This window comes from Solea senegalensis, linkage group LG4, assembly GCF_019176455.1.
Source record: "Solea senegalensis isolate Sse05_10M linkage group LG4, IFAPA_SoseM_1, whole genome shotgun sequence".
In the NCBI taxonomy this organism is placed as follows: domain Eukaryota; kingdom Metazoa; phylum Chordata; class Actinopteri; order Pleuronectiformes; family Soleidae; genus Solea; species Solea senegalensis.
In genome coordinates, this window is record NC_058024.1 from 5,298,823 (window position 1) to 5,318,961 (window position 20,139).

Below are 20,139 nucleotides of genomic sequence, written 5' to 3' on the forward strand. Positions count from 1 at the left end.
CTAAGTCTAGTTGGAAATTTATTTTGATATATTTCAAAATAATAATTAAAAAAAAGCTTTACGACATTAGTGAGTTTACCTACTTTGGATATTTAACCCTACACCTTCACCTTTGTCCACCTTCACCTTGTTCTGTGCACTATTCTTCACAGATTAGGTTTGACAAAGATCATGCTGCTCTTGAATGGGATGTAAAGGTGTTAAGTTGATTGTATATGAAGATGATATGTTGATATGGGATGCAGTTTCTGGGAATCATTGGGAATCCACTCTCACACATGGGTTTGCACAACGATCCTTCTTAAGAAACTGCATTGACTTCCATTCATATGGACAGAGCGTTATCCCTATACCATAAACAGTTAATGTCAAACCATAACCTTAAACTGTTCAAATATTCTGACTTATGTAAAGTGGTTTCTCAGAAATTAGATTCTGCCTCATTAGGACCAGGTTTTGGTCGCCATGAGGACTACTGGTCCTCACAAGGTCAGTGTTTATGAAGGTCCTAAAGAGGTAGCACATATAAAGTACATGGACATAATGCATTCCCCAGCCACTTAACTTGACCATCACAACTAAATACTTAACCCTGAACCAAACTAAACCCTAAACCCAAACCCAAATTCTAAAGTTGTACCACCCAATATATCCTAACGTTCTCAAGATGGGCTTCCTCTGTGTTTTTTTGTCCTTACAAAAATGCATATAAGTACACACACATAACATAGTTGTATAGTTTCATACAATTAATTTACTCTCTGTGTAGTTTTGAATACCTCAAACTAAAGTCTACCTCTGCCAACAGAGAAATGATTTAGAAAATGTTTGGTTGATGCCTACAGGTAAGATCACCATTAACCTAATGAGAGAAATAATGAGTATGTTCTTCCTTTCAAATGAAAATAGTTGTTTATTTGCTTTTGCACTGCAGTGAGAGACGAACCTATTAAGCTCTGGAGGATTTTCATAATTCTTTAGTAACCGGAGAAAGCTTAGGTACCACCGACATCGCAATTACGAAGGTTGTCACTCTATTGTCACTTGAGTGTAATCTTTTCCCCGCGCTCTTCCATGTGGCCCCTCTCTACGCCACTCGGCGGTGCTCACAGTCTTCCCCTTTCTGAATATCAAACTATCTAATCCAGAGACATGCCTTTGCAAATTAATTTGCAGATGAAGCTCATAATACACCCTCGCAGCGGCAAAAAAAAAAAAAAAATCAACAAAAACAAACAAACACAAACAAACCCGCGTTTGAGCATACACCTCCGTCGATGTAGTTTAGTTTTCGCTGCTGTGGCACCGCATTTCAGCACCACGGAGCTGTCCACCATCCAGGAGCGACTGCAGCGGTTCACTGCTGCTGCTGCTGACAATAGCGATCTGTGATTTAAGCACAAAATCAAAGCTCCTGACGGCGACAGCCACCGTTTTCAATCACACCCTCTCTGCAGTGGATGTTTAATTTTACACCGATCGAAACATGTCGAGTGTAAATCGTCATCACCAGCTTTACAGCTTATTGCAATTGATGAGAATCGTGTGTGTGTGTGTGTGTGCCATTCAAGGAGTATTGGGTTCTTGACTTCATGCATGTGTAGCTATTTGCTCTGAGTGAGAGCACAAAGGACCGTATTCTCTATATTTCTCTATTTATAGACCCTCTCCCCTTTGGTGGAATGTACCACCCGGTCTTAGCATAAGAAAATGGGGGGAATAGAAAACGCTTGCCTCGACATGTGCCGAGTCTACAGCGGTCCTCCTTCTTTGAAACCTCCCCACTGTTCTGAAGGAGAATGAACCTGCCCCGTCCGTTTAAACCGAGAAGACACCCATACCGACTCCTCAATGCAAAAAAAAATAAAAGGGTGCCAAGAAGCTGGGACGAGGGAACGTGGGTGTAAATAGACAGTGAACGCTCTTGGTCTCTCTCCCTCTCTCTCTCTCTCTCTTCTCTCTTTCCCTCCCCTTTTCCATCTCTCTTTTTCTCTGTCTCTCTTTTATGAAATCAATGAACGAGTTATTGGGTAGGACATAAATATAAGGAATCAAAGCCTCCACCGGGACCAACGGCTCTGCATGCGCGCTTTTGATATGCGTCCTCGCCAAACGCTACATGTGTTTTCACATCAATGTAAATATTGGCTTTGATAGGACGAGAGCGGAATCAGCTCTGGCACGACTTGGTCTCGGAACCAAATTTTGACCAAGACTTGCACCAGCTTCCTTTATTTTTTATTTTTTAAAACAACACACCGATTCTCCATCATCACCATCATCTGCTGCCGTTCTTACCCATCCCAACTCACTGGCCGGTGCGAAGATGGCAACTTTAACCAACGGGCAGGTGGACGCCACGGTGCACGGTGTCGGTGTGGTCTCCGCCAGCACGAACGGGCTCGTGAACGGATTAAGCCACAGCCACAGTCCGGCGGGCTGTCCGGCCACCATCCCCATGAAGGACCACGATGCCATCAAACTCTTCATTGGTCAGATCCCGCGCAACCTGGACGAGAAGGACCTCCGGCCCCTCTTCGAGGAGTTCGGCAAGATCTACGAGCTCACCGTGCTCAAGGACCGATTCACGGGCATGCACAAAGGTGGGTTTTTCTCCAAGTGACACAACTACACTGTGGTTTTGTCAGTGTGTAAGCTGTCACATACTGGTGAGCCTGGGGACGCATGATTTGAACTGCACGGTTGTTGGTAAATTGTGTACATTTGTGTAGTGTTGGAGCCTGAAGGAAAGACCTATGTGGAAATAGAAGTGATATTTTTAGTAGACCTGTCCATGGTGCTGAAATCGAGGGGAGAAAAACATGTGCAAGCATGAGTGTCACGAATCGGAGAGTCACGACGGCAGGAATTTATGTAGGGTGATATGAGGAGGAGTAATCACTCGTCTATAGTCCAGTCCTGCTGTAAACGTGTTTTCATGCACTACAGCGCTAAATCCAGGCCATTAACATCACGTTTTCACGTTGCAATACAGCGGGGAGGCTGTGTTTGATTGCCCGCAGCTCTGTGCACTCTGTTGCCCGTAACTCTCTCACTATGTGTGTGTGTGTGTGTGTGTGTGCGTGCGTGTGCGTGTGCGTGTGTGGGTGGGTGGGTGGCTGTGTGCATTTGTATGTGTGCGTGGGGGGGTGGAGTGGCGCTGCTACACAAACGCGCGCGTGCACGTGTGTGCACACGTGTGTAAGAAAGAGGCCTGTGAATGAATGTATTTATAATCACAACTATGAATCCATGAAGATTAAAAATTGACCACAAAGCACAGATCATGTTTTGTGCATTTATTTATTCCTTGTCAAATTCATAACTGTACAATTTATGACCCAGGTCCATTTTTGTCTATATCTAACTTTTCCTGTAACACTGACTGACACGCTGCAGATCTCTTTGTTACTGTATTGATGCCAGTGGATTATCATCAACTTTGGCATGACTCTGTTACATGGTCCTTTTTTTTTTTTAACGTGTCAGTGTTAATGAGCAGCCTTGCACATCACGGTGCAAAATGAATCTTGGTGCCTTAACCTTATATTTTATTTTCCACTCTCAAGGGAAGGGTCATTCTCCGCAAATCACCATCTAATGTGAGGTCACTAATTGATCTGCTGTACCTGCAGGACATCTCCCACAGGAACAAAGTAGTACATTAAGAATGAATTATCACTTTTTGCACACCGGCACCCCCCCCACAACCACCCGCCAACCCCCTCCACCCCTCCCCCAGACAATCCTACACCTCAAGCATCCCCCTCTGCCCCATGTAAACAATGTGTGACATGCACCATGTGTCGGTGAATGATTATGATACGCTAGTCAATCCAGCGGGGTGGAGAGTGTCTGCAGGCACGGTGCAAGCCAAAGTGGGGGGTGGGGGTGAGGAAGGAGGTGTGGGTGGGGGTTATCTCTTATTAATAGCCCAGCTGTAGTAGCGACTCCCTGTTGGACGGTTAATCACCAGTAGGCCCAGAACTATATAGGCACGGCTTGCCAGCTGATTCTAAGAACTGTCTCCTCACCACGATATACAGCCCTGTTTCCCGGGCAGGGCCCCCGCTTTCATTAGCAAGCCCCCGCTGCGCTCATATTTTAACTAGCTGGAGGCACTAGCTACTCCCCGCCTCACCGGCTCACTGGCTCACTGCAAGATGTTTGAAGGCAGCGTTCCCTCCACAGACTCCTAACGCCGTCCTGAAGGTTTCCATAGAAGATTCCCAAATTAGCTGTAAAAGACAACATGTCCCACAAATAACAGGGAAACTGACTGACTGTGTACATTGCCTTCCATACTGGTTTTATTGAAGGCTGCACAGCATTGCATTGAACAGGTAGACTCTTTATCACAGTGAGAGTTGGAGACAAATGTAAACACAGAGTGCTAAGAGAGAAAAAAAATATATATCTCATGTATGCTCCTGGTCTTTTCTTTTTTGTCATGTAAAACTCTGATGAAGAAAAATGTGTCCTCCAACAGTCATGTACTTGCACTGACATGTCGCCTCCTCCGTGACAGTACATCATGTTCTGTAATGACTGTGGACGTACAAAGCCTCATCTTGAGCCAGACACTGTCGATGCCATTTCCTTTTCACATTTGTTCCACCTGTGCCTTTTCAAACCGCACAGTGTTGGTAGCTGTCACCGCTAACAATGTAATGCCTTATCTCGGGATACTGTTGTGTTCATTTAACTTTACCCAAAGAGATGTAGCACTTTTGCAAAGAAATAGGCACGGCTTTCAGCGAGATAATACCGAGCTTTTTTATTCTGCATCAGGTGATAAAAGGGCCTCTTCCTGTTCGACTCTACATCAACAAGCCAAATGAAACAACCTTTGCTATGGTAATGCTACCTCTGAAGTAAGAGACACCTATTATAGCCATTGTCAGCCGTGCCTGTGATACTATTGCCATAACCCTCCCCATAATGACTCCATGTATCACTAGTAATCTAGTCTTTAGGATTCTGTCCCCTTGGAATGGAGGGAGCAGGCAGGAGGGGAGCAAGGGGAGCAAGGGACAGGGTTCTGTAGAGGCTCGGAGCGGGTGAAGGGACACCAGCGCGAGCCTACACTCTCCCAATGATTTTATTTCTCTCCCCTCTGCGACCGAGCCATGCTAATAGAGGCCATTTATAATGGTCACCGGCTGCTGCTGCTGCTATACCAAGCACAACGGGGCTGAGAGGCATGGCTAGCACAAAGGAGCCAGCCCTTTTCTCTTTCTCTTCTCCCTGGCAATGCAGCATGGGAGGTGGGGATCTATTGAAGAGGCAAAGGTGCAGATATGATTTCTTGCACTATTCATCAGTCTGATTTCATGTAATAACCACTGGGGCAATTGTGCAGTGATGATATGAGGAAGCCATTTAATAAATGAAGAGATAATCCATTACTATTTACTGCTGTCACATCTTCAGGTGGTTCCTCGTCAACAGTTTTTCTTCTCCCACAAATGCAAATGCATGTGTCACCAGGTTTGCTTTATTGCTATTGTTTCATTTGGTGGTGATTTAATAAGAGTAATATATTTGTCCTTGTCCAAATTGAATAAATTAGCAGCGGCTCTCACCATAGGCTCTGTCATTTGAAGGAGCTACAAAGACAAGGAGTTGTTCAAAGTCAGAGCAGGTGTTGAGACTTAATTAAGTGAGGTGATTATTCAGCAAGCGATGTCAACAAAGCAGGTTTCTTTTGGTTTGCTTGATTCTAAATCATCAGCTTTCCAGTGGAAGGGGTGGAGTATGGCTGACAATGCGAAATAAGGGCCCACAAAAAGTTTCAGAAGTGAATTATTCTCCTCAAAAAACAGTAACTCGGCACTTCTTTCCTCCACCTTCCCCTGCACTGCCACTGTATACACACAAAAGCTCCCTCAGTCAGTCCTGATGGTGTTACTTGACAGAGCCTTATTCAGATATCGTTGTTTCTGCTCACACAGACCAAACAGGCAGAATAACTACATCAACAACAATAACAACAATCACCAGAGGTTATGCACTGTAGATTTAAGACACCACCAGCCCACTCTATGAAAAGGACTCTGGTGATTAGTGATGATACCTTAGCTGTTAAACCATTCCATAATTTCACATCAATACTTGAGAAAATGGTTATATGATCACATCAGGTTTAATATGTTTGAAACCAAACAAGTGGAAGCGGCGTAATGACCAATAGTAATCTTGTTTAAATTTACCCCTACTGCAGATGGCTCATGCCACAGATGGCGGCTGTAATCTGTGCAGGTCATAAAGGGAGTTATGGTTCCCGCTGAAATCCTTTGGTTTTTGATATTTCAGCTTAGAGAAGCGAATGTGTCAGCGAAGATGTTTCATGACGCCACGAAACATGAAAAACCCACGCTGCGTTTGATTGCAGGTCATTAGACGTCACGTTGACATTTGATAAGTAATGTCGGAAAAAAACCCCGACAAAAAACGACAAGGATGAAACCAAATTCGGTTTCAAACAAGGACAGGAAGAGGCAAGGGTGTGTTGTTTTTGTGTTTCTTTTTTCTTTTTTCATCCTGCAGGTCTGCGTTAATGCAGCATGCGTTCCGGCCGAAGAATTTCACTCCAGTTGCATCATCCTCTCCTCGGGATCTTTCTCTCTCCTCCTCTCACATTTGGTTTAGTGTGTGTGTGTGTGTGTGTGTGTGTGTGTGTGTGTGTGTTTCCACTCATCTCAGCTCAGCATGTACACTCAGGCCCCACATTGTGACCAGTTCCTATGAAGAGACACGTCGCAATCGATGTTTGAGTGTTTTGTCAGAGAGCAACGGCAACATGTGTCACAGAGGGGGTCGTTCCTTAAAGTACACTCCGCGAAGCGCCACACAGCACCCACCACGCCGCTCGTCCTGGCAGAGCCCAGAACTGCCAAGCAACAAGAGGGGAAAACGAGAGGCGGAGCCAGTGCAGGGAGTACAGTGAGCCTAATTTGTCAGGAGGACCGTTGTCAAGGCAGCACTGATTCTGTTGTCCGTTATTATTGGAGGACACTGTCGGATAGGGGCCGGCTGATGGCCGAGCAGGAAGCCAGTTAGTCACAGTGAGAGATGACCGCACCAAGTCAAAGGAGGGAGTGTTCGCGGAACTCCTGCAAGGATTAGCATGCTAACAGCAGGTGGAGTCACGACGCCTGACAGCTAGGTGGAGTCCTCTGGCCCCTCTGATCTCAGTGGTCCTCTCATTAAAGCCACTGCCCTTTACATAGAGAGTAAGTAAAATGATAGCTGGACGTACTCATTTATCTTACCACATCGGTGCACACATAAATTATGCACATACCCACTGTGTACATGCAAAATCCCTGTTGCTTTAACTCAAAACGACGAGGTGCGCAGTCATTTGGGCTTCCCGTGCACCATGAGCGGCGCGGAAAAGTTTTTGTGGGAATAGTCGAGGAGTGCGTGCTCATCGCAGGCTCCAGTCAAAGCGTGCGGTCAGCATACAGTAGATCCTAAAGTTAGACGGTTCCACATGGCAATGGCATGGCTTGCTGTGGACTGCAGTGCTGATCTGTGGCGAGGCACAACGCTGATGATTTGTGATTATCATTACAGGTCAGAGAGAGGCCGCAGGTGTCAGCAGTTTTTCGCAGTGAGACACACACAGACAGTCCGCTTCAAACGCTCGCTGTAAAGCGAGACCAAACAGCTTGCGCTGGATTCCAATTTCCCAGTGCGTTCATTGTCACGGTGTGCCACTCTTTCCGAGGGTGCTCCTTGGAGAGGTAAATATTTTCACTTTTCAAGGCTCTTGCGTCAGCTAAGCGTTATTGTGCTTTGTGGTAAATATTTAAAAGGTTGACGCTTTGGGCCTCTTCAATCCTTTATCGCAGCCTCAATACCACGTCCACACCCCCTGCTTCAAACAGTGGTGGCTGAGATCGTCGAGATGGTTAATGCAATAGCTTCGAAATGTTGCAACGTCTTACATGTTATTGTGGGGTATTGCTCTGTTTCTTCAGATGGAGTCTATAATGCTGAAAGTATTAGTGCATTATACATTGTATATTTTTAACTACATGTCATTTCTGTCTCTTTCGTATGTTACGTTTAGTTCGATTTTCTTGCTGCAGCTTCGTCACCGCGCTCGACACGCAGTCGCTCATGTAAAAGGCTTAAACACAATTTCCTTTGTTCCGTCATTCATTGTCTGCCGCTTTATCCTCCACATGAGGGTTGCAGGGCCGCTGGAGCCAATCCCAGTTAAAATAGGGCAAAAGGCAGGGTACACGCTGGACAGTTTGCCAGTCCACCACAGGGCCTTTCCTTTGTTTAACAGTCAAAATGTTATGAATCTTCTGTGTGAGCGTGTGTGTGTGTGTGTGTGAACTTGGAAAGTGGTGTTTTGCCTTCTTGGATTAGAGCAGCTGACTCCTTTTATCAAGCTTTGCACAGTCAGGAGGCATTATGGGTAATGTGAAAATGATAATATCCACGCTCAATATCTCTGTGTGTACAGCATATGTGGCCGACAGTGTGCAAGTGTGTGTCTACGTCCACGTGTGCATGCGTTTTGGACGTGTTTGTACGTCGCGCTGCACCGTGTCATATGCATATGAATATCAGCAGTTTATCATGGGAACCTTTAATAATTTAACAGTAAGACTTTTTGTATTTTATAATTTTTGACTCCAACCCCCAGTATACATGCACATCAGTTGCAGTCAGACTGCAGAGGCTTATTTCTGTGGAGAAAGAGAAGCATGACACAGCAGCAATTTGAAAAGAGGAACCAAACTTTGTTAGTTAATTGGAGCAGTGACCCATTAATATAATAAAATCAAGCAAGCATTGATTTTTCTTTTTCTTTTTTTCCTGGAAATGAAACATTTTTGAATTATATTTGTAACATTGTTACCTTTACCAATAAGGTTATGCCCCACCCCCCACCCCCCTACAACCCAAAAAACAGATTTTGATGACATTGTTTGGGTTGTAGGTCATGACATGAGGAAGAAATGATTCGATTTTGGACGATCGAGATCTGGAAACTGCGCTGTCGTACTGCAAATAAGCAAATCATTGTCAACATAACTTTTTTTCTTTTTTTTTTCAAACAATATCAGTTATACTAAACAAATTGTTTATCTTCTGACATTTAGGTTTCAAAGACAGCTGAATTGTTGATGTTTATTTTCAACCGAAAATGCTAAATGTAACGCAGTGTGACGTATCTGGGTCTGCCTGCTGGGAAACTATAAAGCAAGGACTACACGAGCTGTGTACTATTTGTCCCAAGGCACGCCAGAGACTGCTGAGCCTGTGTGACTTGTCAGGGCCAGAGACATACAGCATTGAGCCCTCCCTCATATGCATACATGCAGTCTTCCTATTCGGTGCCGTGAGTGCCAGGTTTGAGTGTCCCTGACTCAACGTGCCCGTCTTCCTTCATGACTATTTCATGTTAAGCCAATTAAAAATGCACTAAGTTGACATGTAAAAGGAGGACAGGACTATAGTTGTTTAAGGCCAAGTTCGATTCAGGGGCATTAATATGTCGTGCAGGTAAATGTAACCTGCACGAGATGTTCTGATGAATGCCGGAAGCAATAACCAAACAGAAATCTCTATTGTCGATGAGGTTTGACGAGTTTTGACTCCTGGAGTCAGCCCCGCGGATCGCAAGAGAAATATGTCACATGGATCTTTGTAATGCTTTCAAATTATATTTAAGTAATGCGCCGCTCTGAATGATATATAAGGAATCACATCTGCTTAAAATTCATATTTCAAACTTTGCATTTGTGTCTGCACACCAGCTGTGTCCATAGTGTTCTAATTCGATTCTCCCAAAACTGTGTAGGTCAGTGAATTTTGCTGTCAGATATTACCATTCAAATAAATCCGGCATCACACTGAGAGAAAGTAGAACAAGGCTTTATCCTATCCTGCTTGTTGGAGAGCAGATAGACCAAAACATAACGCTGCAGAGGGAGATGGTGCAAGAGTGCGTAAAACGACAAGGAGCTCAAGACACAGAGAGAAAGAGTGAGAGGGAGAGAGAGAGAGAGAGAGGGAGAATTAGAGAGATGTTGAAACATGGGTGATGTAAGAGAATGCGTGAAAAGAGGCAAGGGAGATCCATGGAAGAGAGATCGGTTGGGGGTGGTGGATTGGGTGGCGGCACACAAAGACAGACAGAGAATATCAAGAGGCAGAGCAGTATAAAAGAAAGAGAGCGGAGATTGTTAAGACAGGTGCAGACGAAAAATGGAGGCGCAGAGAGATTGTTCAATGACAGGCACACCGTGAGCAAGAGGAAGGGAAAAAGATAAAAAAAAAACCCTGAGAAGCAGGAAAGGAAAACGACAGACTGAGCGAAAAGTAGAAAGAGTGAGGGAGTCCCAGAGACAGATGTCGCCCTCGCTGGCCCTCAGCAGATTGATAGCTACTGGCCCAGTTCCATGCCAGGCTCCGACCCCTCTGTCCTCTGCTGTAATTTATAGGCTGCGTTTTGCCAGATTTAAGCACTACTCTGTGGCCATCATGGCTGGAGAAGGAGAATGACCTTCCTGGGATTGGAGCAAAATGAGACCACTGCAGCTCCCAGCCATCCTGAGGAGGGTAAATAAGCGAGAGCCCTCCCTGTTTAAGGGATCTCTGATAACAGGTTTTACCATATATTTGTCAATTAGTCGTGTGCAGGGTTTTATTTGCTGCATATGTCGGCAGTGTTTTTGTCATACTACGCATACATATACATATGTAACGTATAAAGTTTTCATTAGCCCATTTTAAGCAGCATGTACTAGTGTTATTAGATACATTCATTTTTTTGCTGTTGGGATGATTGATACGTCCATTGAGCCTTATAGGGGGAAGTAAGAAACAGAAGCTGAAGCAGCACATTTGTGTGTGAGATTCAGCTATTTGCAGATGACGTTGTCATCGTCGAGGCGTATAGGCAAAAATAGTATAGGCGTGGATTCTAATACGGCTGTTCCCACCGCGAGTCAGATATGTCGCTGATCGAGGGCCAAATGTCAAGTTTATCTCCATCAAAAATAGAGTGGAATCCAATCCAATGTATTTATAAACCAAACATAGACATACACAGCACAAACTCGCCGTGAGTTGAATGTTAAGGAGAAACAATGTGTTTTTAAGACAGACTTAATAATCAAATCAAACCTCTGCTGGATTTATCTGACCAGTTTAAGCCAGAACAAAACTCTGGCTGGGAACTTCTGTACAATGAAAAGCTGACAATGAACATTGTGGTGGATTCATACAGTCTGATTAGTTTTGCAGCGTCGCGGACAATGTGCCACAAAAATGTGGTTAACAATGTCCACAGTTTAATTAACACACATGTTAACCTATGGAAGAGCAGCTACATTTAAACAGGTGAAAATCTACAACCAAAACAAGCTTTTCCTCCTCCAACTTACACCACATGCAGAATAAAATGGTAATATATCGTGGTTATAAAACTGAACTTTAATGTGGCATTGACTGAACTGCTGTGGTGAGTTCATTTTGGTTTTGATAAAATATTTAGATTCTTTCCCTTTAATATATTGCACCTTATTATTTTATGTTCTGGAAATGCACGTAATAAATTCGATAATAAAACAAATGTGTAAATAGTTAAGTGTTATTGCGAGACACCTTTTTTTCTACCCCTTTTCTATTCAATTGTCTACTGCCTGCATCTTTTTTGTGTCTTTTAAGCTAGACTTCTCTCAGAGGACCAGTCTAGTTGCTTATTGCATGATTAGTGGCTGCCTTCATAAATCAGGCTCTAATTTTGCACAGACTGCAGGCACACATTTAATGAAAAGGGCACAGCACACCTCTGCACCATGGATTCTTGCAAAGTAAATTTGGCCCTTAGTGAAACTGGAACGTGCCCTTTGGTAGACTAACTTGGCCGGTGTGCCGGTGGCCTCAGCTGGGCTTGTGCTGGGCCATTCAAAGTGTTTCCTCGCTGCACAAATCAGCCCAGGGAATGATCTGGACAGAAAGCCTTCAGCAAATTATTACAGATTTGCAATTTAATGGCTTCTGAGGTCTCTCCCAGCCCCATGCAGGTTCCCAACGAGACAGAGCCTATTAGTTTGCTCTTTTAATCACAGAACAGGAGATGGGAATCCTGGCCAAACCTATATACACCCGGCTTCACTTTGGTGTGGACTGATTTCATGGGGTGTATAGATAGAGACACGAGGGTCTGTGTGCACACATGAATGAGTGTGTGAGTTGGCTTTTTGATAAAGCTTTCATGTGTGTGTGTGTGTGTGTGTGTGTGTGTGTGGACACAGTGATGAGAAAACAACAAATTTCCTCCATGGATCATTCATCAACCATGGGGACACAGTGGGCAGCAGCAATTAATTTGGCTTGTGCTCTACTGAAAGCCAACAGAAGTTCATTTCACAAACAGTGCACTGCATAAAAAGTTTTAATTCAAGTTAAAACTGAATATCCACACGAGTATTTCTGTTTTTGAAAGTAATAAAAAAAAGTAGGCAGCAAAGAAGGAACAAGGCACAAGTCATTAATTTAATAACTTAACTCAATTTCTATTTAAAAACTCAGTTAACTGAGCTGCCATAGACTTTTTGAGCAGTAAACAAAAACTCTCTGGCTCAAGCATGTATATAAATTTATTCATATGCATTCTGCAAATTTGCTTTTTTTCTTCCATGGGAGCTGAGCTGGATTTATACTGCAAAACTTTTAAACAGGCTGTATTTAAGACAATGGCACAACTTTTGTGCTGCTATTTGCCATTTGACAGACAAATGCCAGACATCTCACAGGGAATTTAAGCAAATCTTTTCCCATAGCTATATTTGCCCTGATTCATGTGCCATCAATGCAAAATAAAAAAAACGATCACTCCAATCTGCCTTTCAATGTCCCAATTTGTCCACGAGGACGCCAAGCTTTCAAAATGAGCTGGATAAAAGTGACTGCCAAGGGGGGATGAATATATATAATTATCTGTGGCTGGAGCGCCAACAAGGGGACTTTGAAAATCAACTTAATGCGCCACAGGCTTCATTAGTCTGACAACAACAAAATGTCGCCTCCACTCTCAGGCAAGAAGACACAGGTATCTCCAAAGCTATTAAAAACATGAATGCATGCAGCTTTGTGTAGCCCAACCGCTATCTGTTGAGGATTAGGAGCTACTTAACATGCTAATGTTAATATGCTAATGTGTCAATGTTGTTATAGTGAATTATGAGGTGATTTCAGAAATGGCTGCTTGCCGTGTCGTCGCTCTGACGTTGGGAGCGACGGATTACTGTGTACCCCGCACGTGGAAATCCACGAACGTCTTTCATCTGTCCTTTTCCATAGCGACCACTGGTCCATGTTAGCTTTGCAAACATCTTAATTGTGTTAAACGGTGTGTGGGTGCGTGGGTGGGTGGGTGGGAGGGGCATTAAAATCCATTACTGTGTGTTGCGTGAGGGTCTGCTATTCCCGGGATGGTGCTTTTGTTCACTTTGACAAAGCAGATGAGAGTTTCACCTTGAAACTCAGTGCAAAGCAGAGACGTTGTCATTGTGTCCACCTAACACGCCGTCTTCACTGTCTTACACTGTCAGACTTACATAGCCCGTCTTTGCATTTCTTATTGTGATTGCCGCTCTCTCCATTCTACATACTCTCTTTGTATGTCTCTCCTATTTTCTGTCTCTTTGTAGCATTGCTTCTCTACATTACGTTCTCTCTCTCTCGTCTCTGTCTCCCTCTCTCTCTCTGTCTGTCTGTCTAAGCGTCAGATAAGCTCACTGGGGGAGACTTTAGAGGACTCTCCATCTGTGTATAAATAGCTCTGGATGAATTATTGAGGGACCTGGGGTTGCTAATAATCCCGTAGGACCCATCTGACAATGACACAGAAGATGGAGGGAAAACAATTACGCAGGCTTTCTCCTTCAGAAGATTGGGAATGGATGGAGGAGGAGGAGGAGGGTGGGGCGGGGGGCTCGGTGGCCTCTGGGAGCCTCCTCGTGGGGCCCAACATCTTGGCTAATAAACCCAATTAAGTCTCCGGAATCAATTGGAGACCCGGGGGCGTCCTCGCTCTTCCTTCCCCGGACAGCATGCAACAACAGGAAGTGTAATGATTCATGTTCCCCCTTCTGAGTTCGGATCGTCCTCTCATCTCGCCGTCTTGCAGGTTGGCAAGGTGGACGGGACAGGACAGGATGTCCGCAGAGGCAGGATAATAGGGCAGGGAGAGGAAAGGAGACGAGAGGAGAGGAGAGTGGAGTCGAGAGGAGAGGTGCACAGAGGAATATTAATGGGAGTGTTTATCCTGTAAGTGTTTTACCAGGGGGACAAGACACGGGACCACTCCCATGACAGAAGTAAAGCACTTTGTCTCCTTCATGATACATGACTCGTCCACAGACAGATTTGTGATTAATTGGATATGCTTGGACCTTGCCTGACACTCTAGCTATCTATCTATGGCGATAGACAACATTTCTTCATTCAATTTATTAATTTCAGGGAGATTACAGCCTCTTAACTAATCTGCTGTTTTCGTCTGCTGCCAGTTTCTTGCGAAGCTTTAGTTCATCTGCTCTCTCTGCTATGTCAAGTTTTGTTTTTACTGACACATACCTACAATAAAAAAAAACACCTTATTGTTCTTTTTTAGTCGAGGCATAGTGACTCACCTACTATTCCAGTCCCGTGCACACAAATCCAACATGCCGCTTTTCCACCCACAGCCTCGACCTGAGCAGCCAAATGTATGCTTCACTGCCTACAGTATATAAGTTCAATTACTTTCTGTATTGGCACGGAACATATAATAAGTCTTGACGAACATAAATGTCCAATATGGACGTATGTAATTCCTTGGGATACTGTGTAGGTCAGGGGTGTCAAACATACGGCCCGCCAGACGGTCCAATCCGGCCCACAGGATGAATTTGTTAAAATTTCACACTAATCTAAACGTAATGTCAAATGCTCCAGATACCCGTGACTAAATGTTTGTGCCTTTATAGATCCAGTGTGATGTGTAAATAGTACATTTAGGCATGATATTGTTGAAATTGCACTTATATTTCTCAAGAAATTTCATGTTTTGTAAAATTATCCTTCATTAAATGTAAAACAAAGGAGAAAAAACAAAGGGGTTCTTGTTGTTCATAGGTTATTATGCTATTATTTTACTATTTTTACTGGTCCGGCCCCCTTGAGATCAAATTGTGCTGTATGTGGCCCCTGAACAAAAATGAGTTTGACACCCCTGGTGTAGGTACATGTAGACCTTTACTGTAAAGCTCTTGACGTACGCGGGACCAAACCAAATCGGCTAAAAAAACGTTCCACCTTAAAGTGCTGTGCAGTCTGGTTTTCAGAAAGGGAATTTGTTTCTGAGGTTTTTCCACTTAAAAGGTCCCAACTATACGCAGACTGCTGTAATTTGGGCATGAAAGTGCTCCCAAACCACATTTAATAATTCAAATCTTGAAGAGCCAAATTTGGGTCTCTCAAACATTTCCCGACAAAATGGCTGAGGTAGGATGAGAGTGAGGTGATTGGCCTGCCTGACAAATGGGGACAGCTGTAGACACTGTGTGTGTGTGTGTGTGTGTGTTCACCACTGGGAGTATGCGTGTGTGAGCTCAAGCACAATGTGTGTAAACTGTTATGGACTCGGTAAGTGTTGTTCAACAAAGGTGTTTTACTCTGTAGCATGAAAACTCAGTCCACTTTATGTGCATGGACAAGTGTGTATGTTAGAGTGTGTTTTCTGTCACGACCTTCGAGGGACTATGGGGTGGTGGTGGTGGAGGTGTGTGTGTGTGTGTGTGTGTTGGTGGGACACTGTCTTAATGATGCATTTTCTACTCCATTGATTCAGTGGCTGTGCTCTCCAGTAAATCCTTCACATGCAACACATTAAAGCTGGCCCTTTTTCCTCCTTCGCCAATCGATTAGCACAGCTTAGAGACGGCCACTCTGGAAGCAGGACGAGAGATGGGACTTGTTATCTTCAGGGACTCTCTCTCTCACACACACACACACAGTCTGCTTTCCATGACTTCGGAGGACATTACATTTGACTTACATTCATTTCCTGGAGACTTACTCTAACCTTAACCATTACTACTACGTCCCTGACCCAAACCTTAATCCAACCCTAACAATACAACATATCTTCACCTTAACATATAATCATTGACGTTATAGAGACTTGTTTTTGGTCCCCATAAGTGCCCTAGAATGACATATTTAGGTTCATCAGTGATTGCAACCAAAGTTCTGTGATTATAACTTTTTGTATTTCAGTTATGGATTTATTTTATTTCTTTTCATGTCCAGAAGCAGACCATGACATAGGCCTACCTGTAAATGCCAATATTGAAATATTCTAGTCCATATCATTTTTGGCTTCTCTTTATAATCTTGTAAAGGAGTTTTCCGGATATATAATCCGCATTTTTGTTTTGTTTTTTTGTAATATTCTGATCATTTATTTTGTGCTTTGTCGTCTTTATTCCCACAGTAGTCACCCACACATTGCTTGAGCTTTATTCAGGTTACTTTTCACTACATTGCTGAAAGAACAGTTCAAACCCTGGGTGTGCACTAATTTGGCAAGGTGATGTAACAATTGTGCAGGGAAAAAGCCCAACTATGAGCATTTATTTGACAACTCCCAGCCAGTCCAAACCCAAGATACAAGATAATAACTTCATATTGTCATCTCAAAGAGTTTAGTTAACTGCTCGCAGACAGAATGTATACAGACTGTGCTAAGAAAAAAAGTAACAGTTGGGAGTTTGATCCATCATCTCTGGTTATTGACTTTTGATTGTTTTTGCAGCGCAGTTCTTATTCCACTGAAGAGGAGAACTAGGGGATCTGCCTATAAGACAACTAGAACTGGTCCTATGCTCCATTATAAATGAATTCACCTCTTCTTTCATAATACTGTTCTGCCTCACTCACTGAAATAATATCATCATACTCAAGGCCAGCATTCATTAATCCTTAAAAACAGCTGTTGAACTTTTAAGGCCTGTTTCACACCGTGAAGAGAAAAATCCTTAATTTGGAAAGAAAGTTCATCTCTCTCTCTCTCTCTCTCTCTCCCTCTATAATGTTTTTTTTATTATTATTATTTTCATTTAATCGGGGTTTACAGCTGCCAATTAAAGATTTTAAGATGATACAGGGAGAAAGTTGGCATGTTCCTGGAGCCCTTGGCCACGTCCCCTAAAATAGCCACGATCCTCTGTCTGTTTCTTTCCTTGGTGAGTAATGATCTGAAAGGTCAGCAAAGGTGAGGAGAATATGAGTGACTGCAGCTGACTTTATTGAATTACGATTCCTCACAGCATAAAAACGATATATATATATTTACCACATTCAGTGTGTTGTATTTTAAAAAGCACAAATGTTATTCCGGTGGTTTAGACATGGATTCGACATGTGGGAAAAGTGTTTACAGGATGTAAAGCAGCCGCAAGAGACCGTGGCTGTAATTATTTTTGTGCATTTTGTGCGACAATCAACTTTCATTAATAGCAATCAAATGGCTCTTGTTGAGCGTCTCAGATACATTAGTACAAGGGCGAGTGTGTCTTAAATTAAGAAACTCTGTTCATACAGCACTTAGCACTACTTGTTTTTACCGTATGAGTAAAAGACCAAGGTTTTGTGTGTTACTTCTCCGAAAACACTCTTACTCTGACCCATTTCAAGATTGAATAAAAAAGGTGTTATCTTAGCCTCGTAGCATTCACAAAAATCCAATTAGAACGTTCCTGTCTTGTGGTCAATATTTTAAAAAGGTGAGGAAAAAAAACCTTCTTCTGTTTATTGACCAAACGCTGTCCTTGTTCAACCCTTTCAGGCAGAGATAAGTGTTAAAAGAACTGAGGCAGTGGGAGAAGTGGAGAGTTCTATTGACTGACTGAAATTTTACAGCCTCAAACTAAGTTGCATGCCAGACTTTTTCAAGGCAGAGTTCCAGGGCTGTGCAGCGTGGAGTTTCAGCAGCGCTGTGGATAAAGATTTTTAATTTAATTTTTAGGCTCTCTTACCAAGATGTTCTGAAATATTTAAATGATCACTGGGACCGGGACTTTCTGCCTGTCTGTGGCTGAAAATAAAAGGACAGAGTGGGGAGGGGCAGCCTGTACAAACCCTGAATTAATGGGCACTAGATAATTAGATAAGTCCATGCAAAAACATTCTCCCAAAGGTTTGGGTGGCATCAGGCAATACACACTGGTAAAAATCATTCATGTGTTCACATAACATTGAATGGCACTGACTCAATTTGCACTCGTAGCTATGATTTTAGTAAAAACATAATTAGTTTCAGAGGACAAGTGAACAACTGGAGCGGCCCCGTCTAGAGATGCTGTACCTCACACTGAGGTCACAGAGATCGTGATTTCTGGGAATAAATGAGTTTTAATGACTTGAGGATGGATTTACACACAAATGAAATGGCACATGTTGAGACACAATGTCTTTAAATGGGACTGTCTTTAGGCACTAAAGTGTGATAGCGGGGTTTTATTAATTGATGGAACGACTGACTATGGATGTGACATGCAACATTCCCACCAAGACATGTAGCAGCTCTAATCATTGTTTTTATAAGTCTCACTTGACTAAATGTGAAAAGTCTCTCTTGCTGGGTAACAAATCCATGGAGATCGATCCCCTTAGGTGCTATGCAGTCATTTAGAATCTTTCCACTTATAACTTTTGGTGTTAAGACATAGCTACTGCTTGATGTTTACTCTGCTGCTTTCATCAGCATTATTCAAGCATGGAGGAAGAGAGGCTTCCACTAATCAGAAGGTCAGTTGATCCCCAGTCTGCGTCTTAAATTAGCTGCGGGGCAAGATAATGAACCCCAAATTGCCACTGATGTAGCCTCATTATATAAGTGTACGGGTGATAGAAAGTGGTCACATCTATAGAAGCGCCGTTCCATTAATGTGTGTGTAAGCGGGTGAATGTGACTCTTGGGGCAAAGTGCTTTGAGTGACTGTAAAGAATAGAGAAGCTCTACATAAATGCAGGTTGAATCCAGGGCACATGTTGCCATGTTTTCATTGGAACACTTCAGTTTTCCATTAAGATTAGTTCCACAATACTTGGCCCCAACCATTCCATTTTTGGTCCCCTCCCCATGTAGTACCAAAGTGAAATGGTACGGTCCAGGTGGAGCTGTAACACCAAGTCTTGTTGGACCATACCAAGTCTTACCAAGTCTTGTTGAGCCACTGCCACAAACTCTCCTGTGTGTTGCGTTCAATGTCATCGCACTGGTACGACATCAAGCCATATTTCATACTGACGCGGCCATCGGCCTCTACCAGCACGTTACCCTTCGGAACAGTACCACACCGTACTAAACCGAACCATACCATGATGGAAACGCGGCACGTGTGAGCTGTGTGTGCCTTGGCACTCTTAATGCATCTCATCGTCATCTGTGGGTATTATTGTAAATTAAAAAAGACTAAATGAATTAAAACAATTAATCCCAGTCAAATTTATACACATGTTTCTGGCAAAAAATATCAGAAATTAAGTTGGGCTGTTAGCCGTGACTGTAAAAGTAAAAAGTAATGAAAACTATGACATTTGTGGGGTAATAGGGACTGGTGTGTGGGTGTTTATGGGTCACTATAAATTAATTTAAACTTGATTCTGGGGGGAAAAGTGACAGCCCTACTTAGCAGCTACTTAAACGTTTGCTTGTGTATGGCAAACAGACACGGTAAGCTCGAGCATATAGCACATTTACGTTCTTAAATATCCTATATTAAGTGGAAGACAATGTTATTTGACATTCGATGCATGAGGTATCTGCTCTCTAACATGTTAAGCATATTCACTTAAAACTGATTGGATTTTTGTTTTGAAAAATAACAATTAAAGGGCGTGACTCTAGGAAAAGCTCTAAGATCTTGGCTAATGTCCTAAAGTAAATGAAAAACACCAATCACCCTTGGCATTAATGTCATGGCTGACTGGTGAAGATGCTAACACAGACTCTGTCTCACTTTCTCTCCCTTTCAGTCTCTCTCTCTCTCTTATATACACACACACACAGAAAGTGACAGTCAACAAACGTTCAATTTATCATCATTGTTACAA

At 43.2% G+C, this 20,139-nt stretch overlaps 1 protein-coding gene across 9 annotated transcripts in view; it reads left to right on the plus strand.

Moving 5' to 3' along the window:
* The first annotated feature begins 1,864 nt into the window (after window positions 1-1,864).
* The window catches only part of celf4 (CUGBP, Elav-like family member 4), a 96,318-nt gene continuing 78,043 nt past the window's right edge, over window positions 1,865-20,139 (plus strand). For all 9 annotated transcript variants that reach the window (XR_006360276.1, XR_006360280.1, XR_006360277.1 and 6 more), the window contains exon 1: window positions 1,865-2,603. Coding sequence is in view for 4 of the 9 variants with exons in the window: in XM_044023892.1 (XP_043879827.1) it covers window positions 2,327-2,603 (277 nt within the window). In the remaining 5 variants the exon portion in view is untranslated. The remainder of the gene's footprint in view (window positions 2,604-20,139) is intronic.